This window comes from Epargyreus clarus, unplaced genomic scaffold (genome assembly GCF_041222505.1).
Source record: "Epargyreus clarus isolate Ecla_fem2 unplaced genomic scaffold, WU_Ecla_fem_2.2 ptg000002l, whole genome shotgun sequence".
Taxonomy (NCBI): domain Eukaryota; kingdom Metazoa; phylum Arthropoda; class Insecta; order Lepidoptera; family Hesperiidae; genus Epargyreus; species Epargyreus clarus.
The window spans coordinates 6,991,700-7,003,399 of NW_027332210.1; the positions used below are offsets into that span (position 1 = coordinate 6,991,700).

General features: G+C 35.5%; 1 protein-coding gene across 1 annotated transcript; it reads right to left on the bottom strand.

The window, feature by feature from the left end:
- Window positions 1-3,347: 3,347 nt before the first annotated feature.
- LOC140746754 (cytochrome P450 4V2-like) lies at window positions 3,348-11,206 on the bottom strand. The gene is made up of 11 exons (XM_073078852.1): window positions 11,119-11,206; window positions 10,820-10,964; window positions 10,304-10,393; window positions 9,622-9,735; window positions 8,933-9,118; window positions 8,205-8,401; window positions 7,535-7,628; window positions 7,262-7,448; window positions 6,329-6,480; window positions 4,516-4,695; window positions 3,348-4,429 (listed from the first exon to the last, which is right to left on the bottom strand). Exons 2-11 carry the CDS (start codon window positions 10,956-10,958, stop codon window positions 4,275-4,277), a joined length of 1,494 nt encoding a protein of 497 aa, XP_072934953.1. The 5' UTR covers window positions 10,959-10,964; window positions 11,119-11,206; the 3' UTR covers window positions 3,348-4,274.
- Window positions 11,207-11,700: the final 494 nt, after the last annotated feature.

An 11,700-nucleotide genomic window follows, 5' to 3' on the forward strand; every position in this document is an offset into this window, starting at 1 on the left:
TTTTTCTTAACCTTTACCGACTGACCTACGTCTGTGAGACGTAACGTCACATTTAGTGTAATATTTTTCGTATGATCCATTTTTTTTTGTTTTATCTATGTTATGAACGCAAATTAACAGCGTTGGACAATTGGAGGCTCAAAATCATATAAGAGACCTATGAAGTAATGTAAGAAGTAAAAATTATTCTGTCAATGAATCAAAATTATTCAGAAATAAATGGTTCATCGACTGAGGAAAATGAGTTTCTTCTATTAGATCACGACTTTCTGTTGGATGGGCAAGTTATATTTACAGTTTCCGATCTTATATCTGGTAATGTTGTACCCTCTCCAAAATCCGTAAAATCTGTAATTTCTGGTATTATCGTAAAAGTGGTTAAACCATTGGTGGTTCGACTGTAGGTAATTCTGTGTAACTGCTGTATAACAGCAGTTATAATTGCTGCTGTGTTCCGTTATGAAGAATGTGATAATGAAGACACACATAGGGCGTTCTAATTTAGTAATGTAAGAATTAATAAAATTAATTAATAAAATTCCTGGACCCTACAGTTCAGCTGTTTCCCTTATTTAGTCAGACAGTCATCTCAATGTGTTATATATTGTATGTGTAATAGTGTGTAATCTCCTTTTGATTTCCTTTATTTTAATATCCTACTCGATAGGTTTAATCAACTCTTTTTAAAACATGTTATTTTTATGTTATTTACTCTCTATAAAATATATAACTTCATTAATTCAAAGTTCCAGCCATTATTTTACCTCGATATTTGTAGAATTTCATTATTTTATTCCAGCAAGCCAGATACAGAATTACATAGTATATGCTTCAAAATTGACGGTTGTTCAAATGAACTTTCAACCCCTTTTTTGCCCTCTACGAGTTGATTTTTCGGAAAGAAATAAATAAGTGTGTCCATGTTCTTATCCAGAAATAAATACTAAATTTTATAGTAGTTGCTTCAAAATTGAAGGATTTAAAAAAAAAACTTTCATCCCAATTTTACCTTTTTAGGAAAACCCTTGTGGCAGTTTTTTTAAATGTGTGTATTTCGCGCCAAACATCCACCATTTTGATTTTTTTTCTAACACCTATTTACGGACACTCGGGTCATTGAGATGAATATAATGACACCTTAACTGTCGAAAATCATCCAGCCGTTTGTTAGATCCGACAAAATAAAGAAAGACAAACATACAAGCTACGCTGCCCTGGTGACTTAAAAGTTCAATGTCATCATTTGACGGAAATGTATAAGGTTAAAATTTATATCATACGTCACTACAAAGTCTAGCATGGTTACTGTTTAAAAATATCCGAAAGCATCAAATGTATAACTCATACGGCTTTTTTTTTTTTTTTTTTTTTTTGTTAACGAGGGGGAAACCTTCAAAAGGTACCCGGTGCCGTGGGAGCGACACGGGGTTATGTGGGACTCTTACCGCACTAAAACCCCCCCGGTGGCCGTCCTCGGCGCTGCGTAGAGGACTCCGGGATCTCCAACGGAACGCAACCGGAGTCCTCTTAGCGCTGTGCCCCGTCGGGCTCCGCCCAGGTGAGCTTGATACTCACCACACCGTCTGGTGTGCACGACGGTATGCGACCACACATACCGCCGTCCTTCCCGGGGTCGCTGGCCGGGCGGTTTGAGCTCCCACTCTTGCCGTCCGCAACCCCGGAAGCCTCCTTTTAGTCGCCTCTTACGACAGGCAGAGGATACCGTAGCCCTATTCTGGTCCCGGAACTACAGGGACACCGCGCCGAACTCATACGGCTTAGGTGAGAAGCAACCCTGCATTATAAGGGTTACCTTGAAGGTAAAATTTTCATCATATGTTTCTGCTTCCTCCTATGCAAACTCCTTTGATCTAAGTTGGAAGCTCTTCAGCATCATCAGAGTGAAAGAGTTAAAGGTCAAATTTTTCATTCCATGTATCTGCTTAGGGACTGTAAAATATATATCAAAGTACTAAATGGCTTACTAACTGGTACTGGTACTAATGGTGTAGATGAAGTGTAATGGTATACCATATGAGTATAGCTAGCTATTTCATCTTCTCTGATGAGAGCTATCCAGCCTATAGGCTGAGTTAAAGGTTAAGTTTTCCATCATCATCATGTATCTGTTTTTAAGGTTCCTATATATCTTGTATTGTTTACGCAAGATGCACTTCTGCATCACCAGTGTTGAAGAGTTGAAGGTCGAATTTTCCATCATATCATGTTAATCTAAATACTCAATATTCATTTTAAGTTTCCTGAGAATTGGGTGGGCAGAAAGTAAGTTATCGTAAATTATGTAAAAAACAGGGGTAGTGATGATGAGTTTCACCCCATAACATAAAGTTCTTATCTTCAGACCATACCCATGTTCCAGTTCAAGTTCCTACCTTGAGTACCGCAATGATACATCCTTTCATATGAAAAAAATAAATTTGAATTTGGTAAAGAAATACTCGAATTATTGACGTTTAAAAGAAACCGGGTATTTCCAATTTTCCAGGAAAATTGGCGAAAATCTTCAAATATTCCTCAAAATGAGACCCCCTGTGAAACTAACCGCATATAATGGTGTTTGAATCATGTCGAGCGGTCGCGGCATCGCAAGAAAAGATGAAATATATAGATAACCTCTCTTCCTTTGGGAAGTCGGTTTCCTCTCTTCCTTTGGGAAGTCGGTTAAAAATCTAAATATATTTTTATTAAATGTTATGTTTGTTAAAAATATGCAAGAAAAAATTCTTGACTTACTTTTTTCTATACGTCATTCTAAATCGAATTAGCTACCTCTCATATTTTATGAGCTTTATCGGTACTTTAAAAAGTTTTTTCATTTATTAAATACGCTATTAAGTATTTATTAAAAAGCTTTATCTCTATTTTTTCACGTTTTTTAACTAGACTAGAGTTGACTAGATTAATATGCAGGTTCGACCAGTGTACGATGTCAACACGCGCACGTCCAAACAATGTTAAAATTATAATGTTGCGTTTTATTTATTTACGTTTTCTCTATGTAAAAGATTTTGAGAATAAGTTATTCTAATTGTAGCTGTAGGTATCTATTTGTATTAATTTAATGTGTTTTCAAAAATCTGTACAAAATATGCTTTTGAAATATGTTAGCTATACAAATATTAACAAGGGACAGAAATCGTAATGTACAGAATAATGATATTTATAGATAATATTGTTAGTCTATTATTAATATAATATATACAGATGAGTAACGCTATTTTATTTTGATTACCTTTAACTATTTTTGCCTTGTTTCATAAGAAAAACAACGATTACTTATTTCGCATTTATTATTATGTAAAAATATATTTTTATTATAACATTAACATTTATATCTAAAATAATTATAAGTGTAAATAGGGAATAAATGTAATAAACACAAAACAATACTTTGAGACTCAAAGCATCCCACTCCATTATCAAAAAATACACTAAACACCAAAAATAAATGTATCGTAGTGACTACTTACTGCTAGATAGACTGCAAGTTAGTAAGCTACTTCGATAAAAAAAGCGTTAAATTCATTTTTCGGATTAAGTCCTTTCCATTCCGTCAAACATCACATTGAACCTATTACCTAATATTTTAGGTTAGGTTAGGTTAATATTATACAGTCAAAATTATGTTGTCATTAACAATGTATCTCAGGACAGCAAGTAATTAACTTTTACGGTTGTTTATACGAATACACACTCTGTAAAAACAAGTATCTATCTATTACGGTTCAAGAGATAGAGCCCTGTGACAGACGGACAGGCAGCGCACGCTTAATAGATTTCCATTCTTACCCTTTATGGAAGTATGGCTTATAGTAAGCAATGGCGACTCCGTTGTTTTAAATATCTTGTGATATAGTGTAATACAGACGTGAAAGAAGAAATTTTAACATTCATATGAGCTTATTCTGTTCAGAGTACTTCAAAGTCATGGATATCTATCAATGATCAGGCTCGAATTTAGAGGAAAGCAAGCGTGGCTGCTGCGCCGACGCCTCCCCAATAGTGAAAAAATATTCAAACTTCGACAGGACAGGACAAGGTATAAGATTATTACACAGTATTAAATGTGTGTGTTTTTGAAACAGCGTTGATGTCATTTTATTTGTGAGCAGTAAATATTTAAAGGACTTGATATAAAAAAGAAGAAATTTCACGAAATAATTAGCCCTTATCATTCGTAATAATATTATATTCCTCCACTCCTTCGCTGCTATATAAATCATGTCTATGATTTTCATTATTCGAATTATTATTTATACTCTTTTCTCGATAGCGATATAATGTCCTGAGACTGGCTTCAGTAATACGTCAAGTTTGAGTTTCATCTTAGTATGGTCGCAGGTCACTCTGTAGTTTCTTAGAACGTGGGCGATGGTTGTCTTCATTGACATCATGGCATATATCTTACCTGAAAATCAAGTATTTAGTAGTGGTTGTACAATAGCGGGTTATCTCTAGTAATTCATTGAAAATTGTTCCTCAGAATATGCTTACCTATACAATTACGTTTTCCAACGCCGAAAGTCAAAAATGCATTGGGATTAGAGGGCAATGTTGCAGGATCCAGCCATCTCTCGGGCCTGAAGCTCTCAGCGTCTTCACCCCACATTTGATGCCGTAAGACTCCATACAAGAGCAGACCGCAGTTATGGCCGAGACGAAGTGTGCAATTTTCTATAACAAATAGTTATGTTAAACATATTATGTCTAGTTTCTTTTTTCTTTTAGAACACTATTACTTTAGGTATTGCGAAGACACTACTGCTAAGGATGGCGTCACTTATGACGTTCCAAATTAAACCTTCGTTTAAAAGTGGTTTTAGAAGTGTAGGCTCCATGTAATTACTGTTACAAAAATCACTGCCGGAATAAGTATAGCCGATTACAATAGGGTTGGCGTTAAGATGAAACACTGTAGTGTTCTTGTATTGTTCCAAAAGAATAAGAATTCTAAACAATCGCCAGCATCCGTTATTAATAAACAATCCACCTATTTCTTTTCTACCAAATTTCAAAACGTGACAATTAATTATATACTGTAATTGCCAAACGTCGAACTTTGGTATGGAAAGCCTTATCTGGATTTATTATATAAATTAATTATTAATTTAATAACGGGTGTACGAAAAATGTGTCTTTTAAATGAGTGGTGACGGCGACACGGTACGATTTCAAATATTTTTTGCATATTTTGTCGAGTTCATAACAAGTTACGAAGTCTAACAACTAATGATGTGCCGAGTCGGCCATTTTTGGTATTCGAGTACTTTAGTACTCATATAAAAAAAAAATCGAGTCCGTACTCGAGTCCAAAGTATTCACAAAGTACTCGAGTACTTTGCACAACATACAGTCCAATAGCACGGAAGAGAAAAAAAAAAAATACGCCACTCACTACACAAAATTAATCAAGTTTTTACTTGTACGAGTAGTATTTGTAGTGTACGAGTAACGTCAGTATTCGAGTATTACTGGTACTCGAGTATCACTATTGGTACTCGAGTATGCAAGTTTATGTAAGTACTCGAGTACTGACTTGAGTCGACCTGACTCGGCACATCTCTACTAACAACGCCAAGAATGAAGTTGAGGAACTTATGCTCTTTGATAAATATTCGCTACAGACAATGATAAAGGAAGTACTTAATATATGTTAGCGCAGGTCATTTACTCAATGTATTGGAGTTTACAACGCATTGATGACAGATGGCGCCAGCGTAACGGAACGTTAGAGTGGAAGACAGGCGGTCTTGTCATCCAGTATACAATATTAATCTATGCTTGTCATAGTGGCAATGATCAGAGAACTCCTACGGATCGTTGTAACTCGATATCTGGAAGCATCTTATTCTGTTTTAATTTTCATTAATTGAAGTACTATGTGATTTTTTGTTAGTATCATTAAACTGATTATTTGACTGACAAAACGGTGTGGTCTGAATTAGCTCCAGCTCCACATGTACCATTACGTTAAGTTAACATTGTCAAAAACATTTATTTTTTTAAAAGATGTGTGTTATGGAGTTTCATTCGCCGCTTCTTCTCCATAACGAAACACCTTTTGAAGTGGTGGTAGTTGTATTGACATTCAAAAAGTGCTCTGTAAAGAACCTATTTTGAATAAAAAAATTTGATTTGATTTGATTTAGTGTAATGTTGAATATTTAGTGACGCTTATCATTTAATAGCTGTACTCTTACATCGCACTATGTACGATATTATTACCTGGAACTAACAAAGAACGTGTGTAGACATCTGGCGAAATATTTATTTTATAAATTAGAGATGAAATCAATAGCGCACTTACTTAGTTTGACATCTTTGTCGATGTATCTTGGGGCAAAAGGAGCTACAGGGTACAACCTCATAGTCTCCTTAATAACTGCTTCTAAATACACGAGAAGTGATAAATCTTGTTTTGTCACATCCCTGTGCTCTTTGCCCAATACTTCTTCAAGTCTGAAAATATTGTTCGTACAATTAAATATGGTCGAAACCTTTGTAGTTTGACTCTAGAGACACCACCTCCACATCTGTTTTCTACCTAATAACATCAGTGTTCCGCGCCGCTGTGTTCGTGTTTAAAGGGTGTCATAAGAAAGATATACTTGAATGAGGCGTTCCAATTTAGTCCACAAGGGAAGCAAGGCATCTGTGGCCAATCTGAGGTAGGATTCTTATCTGGGATTCATTACAGATGCCTATGCGTGGGAGTAGTTATCTATCCAGATAGCCAGCCAGTTACTAGAGGCGGATTGCATGCCCGTTCGATATTTTTATATGATAAAAAATTGGAGCATCAAATTTACACGCAGTCTACCGGATATTGAGTGGTCAGTACCATCTACGAGTATATGTACCTAATCCGTAATGAAACTTAAAGGCCGGAGGGGACAAGTAAGGACTTGTCCTTACTTGTGCCCTTCGCTTCGCTATATTACTACCGAAGTATATGACCAAAGTTGTCCCGATCTTAAAATTGCATGAAATTAAACGACCAGTACCTTTACCATGAGTTTTTAAGTTTTGACAAATATGACTGTTTTGGTATTTGTTTACGTATTAGCCCATACAATTTCCAAGTTCTGATACAATGCGCTAGGGGCGCTGATCGGAAATTGTATGAGCTCGTTACACAAATACCAAAACAGTCATATTTGTCAAAACGTAAAAACTCATGGTAAGGGTACAGGGTCCTCATTCTGATCACTCGTGATATCTCGAAGCTACTCGTACTTACTCCGTAACGATTTTTTCTTGAACTTGTGGAAATGATCCAATTAGCGAAAAGACAAACGTCAGGGCCGTTGCAACGGTCTCGTGGCCAGCTATGATGATGGTTTCCACCTCATCTCTGATGTCCTGGTCTGAGAATATCCCTTCCTCCAACTCAAGAAGGAGATCCATTAGCGGCTTTATTTTCGTGCCTGTGGAAATATTTAGATTTTAATCAAAGTTTTGTTAAACATAAAAAAAATTGCAATATCATAAAGGGGTATCATTAGGTGAATACCTGATCTTTTATGAGTCCAACTTTTATAATTAGTGTCAGTATCTTTTTTATTATAATTATTTGTTTTGAATTCCATTTTTCTTCGTTTTAAGACCTAGAAAGTAATATATAATTATATAAGTGGTTAAGTAGAAAATGAATAACAAAAAATGTACCACATTTTCTACAATTGTGATTTCAAAACCCGGTTAATATGTTCACGTTAAATAAATACGTTAAATTAATGTGCATGCTTCAACAGTTTCTAAAATACATATCATTCGTACATCATAAGTTTACGACTTTTATTTCTATAATATATAAATGTATGATATAATAAATATAAGTAAATGTAACAATAAAATCACACTTATTCTTTACGTGGATATCGTAGGCAAATGAGGAAAATCTAGTAGCCGGGCAGCAGAGATTGCAACTTTACGGTGACTGTTACAACTTAGTCCTCAGGGTTAACGGCGCATCTGTGGTCGATCTCAGGTTGGAATATCTAATCCAATCTGGGGTTGATTACAGATGTCCATGGGCGGCAGTAGCCACTTACCATCAGGTGGACTGCATGCTCGTCTGCTACTCCTGTTATAAAAAAAAGAAGACGTCATTGTCCTATTAATTTTCTCCAGCATAGATAGAGCAGATAGATAAAACAAAAGAGTTATTTTGAATTACGCACAGTGTCGGTCATTTCATGTATAACCTTCGTGTATTCATCTTGTTTCCTGCTCAAGCTACTCCAACTGTAGATGAAGTCTGAATGCAGCCAGGGACTCTTAAATCTATTCATGCCGATAATCAGAATCTCTTCAAAGGCTTCTATGAATTGTTCACTTTGCTTGTTGTTGGTGGATATATCTAGACCCATAGTTGTTACTAGAAAATTGAAGACACCATAGTTAGGTTAGACCAATTTAGCTTACATTCTTAGAAAGTATACTGTATACTCATATTTGAAGGTATCAAATCAGGACGGGGTATGAGCCATTCTTCAATACTTTTATCAATTCAATCGAACTTATTTTATTAAAGATAAGTAATTAATTATAGTATTTTCTAAAACTTTATACTATAATATGTTTTTTTTATTTTGTTTTTAAATTATTTTAAACACCATTCATGCGTATTCGCCTAACCGTGTTCGCGTTAAAACACATCAGCATATTAAAATTCCAAATTTTAACGCTATGTGCGCTTTTGACTTTACTATCATGCATATTAACGGCAAAGTAACATGGCGGGAAAACTTACGTGCCGGCTGGAGTAAGTTATTTAGTTTTCCAAAAAGGTCAGTAAAATTTCGAAATCCACATTTGGTCAGCATGGTGGGCTGACCTAAATTTTGGAAAAAGTGTAACAACAAGGACAAAAATGGATTGTTGATGACGATGAGTGAAGTAATCTTACAACAAATTGTTTCTAGGGAAGACTGCCGGAGATAAGTGGATTGGTCGAAAGGCCCTTTTCCAAGTTCCTTTGACAAGGTATCTGTCAGCTTCCTGCTCTGTTTGTTCAATAATCCGATAAACCCATCAAGGACCTGCTGGTTGAACGCTGGGTTCAGTACTTTGCGGTGACCTTTCCATATTTTTGCTGTAAAATATAAACAATCTTTATAAATATATATAATATATATAAAAGTGAAAGGATGCTCACTCCCGTATCGACAAATCATTGCTAAACCTAAACAAAGGGGGCTAGATTAATGAAATTTGGATAATATAATAATTATGATGCAAACGCGCACTAAGAACGGATGTTTTTATATTTTACCCTTAAAAATTGAACGTCCGCAAATTTTGCATACTTTATGAAAATTGATATTTTACTTTCTGATTCAAAATAATCATATTTTTTTTTTTTCATTATTTTACCTATTGAGATTTCACAATTTCGACTCGGCTTCTTGTACGTCTCATTCTTTTGTACGCCCTGTAGAACTGTCGCTAGCGCCTTGACAGGTTTTAAAATTGTATGAGGCGTCATTGTATAAATTGTGGGAGTGACGTTGAGTATATTTTTAGAAGTCGAGTGTTTGTTTTTGTAATAATTTCTTGTTAAGTATGTCATATATGTCTGATCTAAGTATAGCTTACCTGGCGCAAACAGCAAGCCGTTGCCGTACAAAGTCCCAATGAATTTTCGGGTTATATTGTCTTTCTCCAAGCATGCATTAGCTATCGTCATACAGTCATCGGGGTCTGTTACCACTGCAAATAATGTATCTTACTTTTTACTAGACTGTGTTTTTCGGGCATATGTATGCAAGTTTACATGTCGCATTCTTTAGCGCGTCGTCCAGCCCAAACAGCTTAGCGGATTTTAATATGACGGGAAAAATAGTCAACCTAACATCTAGGGGCACGGCCGTGCCCCCGCCAAGTCGAAAAAAAGAAGAAAAAAATTGGCATGGCCGTACCATTATTTTCTCGAATTCAGGTCATTTTCGACCTCTTTGCATATTCTGTAGGCTTCATACTTTCGATTGGTACATACCACAAACAAACTAATTACATAATTTGTCTATTAAGCAAACCAGTGACATGTTTAAAAAAAATAATAGTTATATTCTGGCCTGATTTTATTGCAATATATTTTTTGACATTTAATTTGATATAAAAAACGTTTCATCCTCTACTATAAGGATACGTTATCTGTCGCGCTCGAGTCACTCTCAAAAGCCCCTCTTGGGCTCCCCTACTTAAAAGATGACAAAGAAAACATTATCTATTATTAAAACAGTAAAGTTAGCAACTGATCTCGTTCTTTCATACTTACTATAAATTTGTATGGGTCCAACCCAGTATGAAATCACACCTCCTCTTTGTAGGCTTGTGTACGATATAGCTGTCAATTCCTCCCATAAACCTGAAACATATACAGTATTATACAATACAGTCTTGTAATATTAGAGAAGAAAACTACTTTTTATCGACAAGTTTGAAGTCTTACGTGAGGGTCGTGCGTGTCTGTGGTCCAGCGGTTTGGACTTAAGCCCATTATTGATCATATAATCAACCTTCTCAATGTTTTTTCAACCAAAGTTTGTTGATTTCTATCGTTAAATCTAATGCCGCCAAAAGGAATTGCTAAATTTTGCTCTTTCATAGGCAAAATTGCATGGACGTTAGTTGGAATGTCTTTTAAGTGTTTGCCTTATGACACCCTTCAAACCAAACAGCAGAGCTGAATTCTGTCTTTATACCGTGGAAATAGATGTGACGGTGCCGCAGCCTCAGAACCACGAAATGTTTTACTGTCATAATTATTTGAATATTCCTCGAATTTACTCACGAGTTGTATCCCCCAGCAGCCTATACGCGTGGCCAATGAGGGGTATGTAGCCCGGCATGACCGGCGGCTCTCCCGGCAGAGGTCGCCGCAAACAGAAGTACAGGACGCTTATAGTAAGTAATGCTAGTATTATGAGCATATTTTTCTGAAGAATAAAATTAAATAATCATGTCCGTGGGTAGTTGTATATATTTTGCATCATAATTGTATAACATATTAATAGATTTCATTTTTGTACAAATAGTATAATAAATGTTGCACAAAAATATCTTTGATCATATTTAAAACATGTCACTTACACTTTCTCAAAAGATGCTGCGTCTAATCACTACTATGCAATGTCTATTACTAATAATAAATTTGTATAGAAGCATCGCAACGTAAACGCACCTACGGTAAAAAAAGGCGAATTAACATAGGTAAGAAGTCTAGGTATTCAGACTTGTTTCGAGTTATGAAATGTCATCTAACTTTTGTAAAATCTTTTGGAAAGGAACTGTGATAAGTTGATATAGTTGTATTACTTACTAGCAGAACCCGCGGCTTCGCCCGCGTAAAAAAATATGATATGACATACAAATAACTGTAATCGTACATTTGTACCTTTAACAATTTCAACGATAAAGTAGCATTAATATTTAATTATTAAAAGCTTTTTTTTTTCGTCACTGTGTACCTAAATTGGCCAAGCTTTCTACAGAAACATACACTAAAACTCTAATTAGTGGACTGTAATGAAACTTTCTTTAAAATATAAGTTTCATGTAGGATACAATAATTATTATTTACACTATTCCACAGGAACCGTCCATGTCATATGGGGCCTTACATACAATGGTTCTTTCCAAGGTCTCTGGCTGGGCGGTTAGAGCTCCCATTCT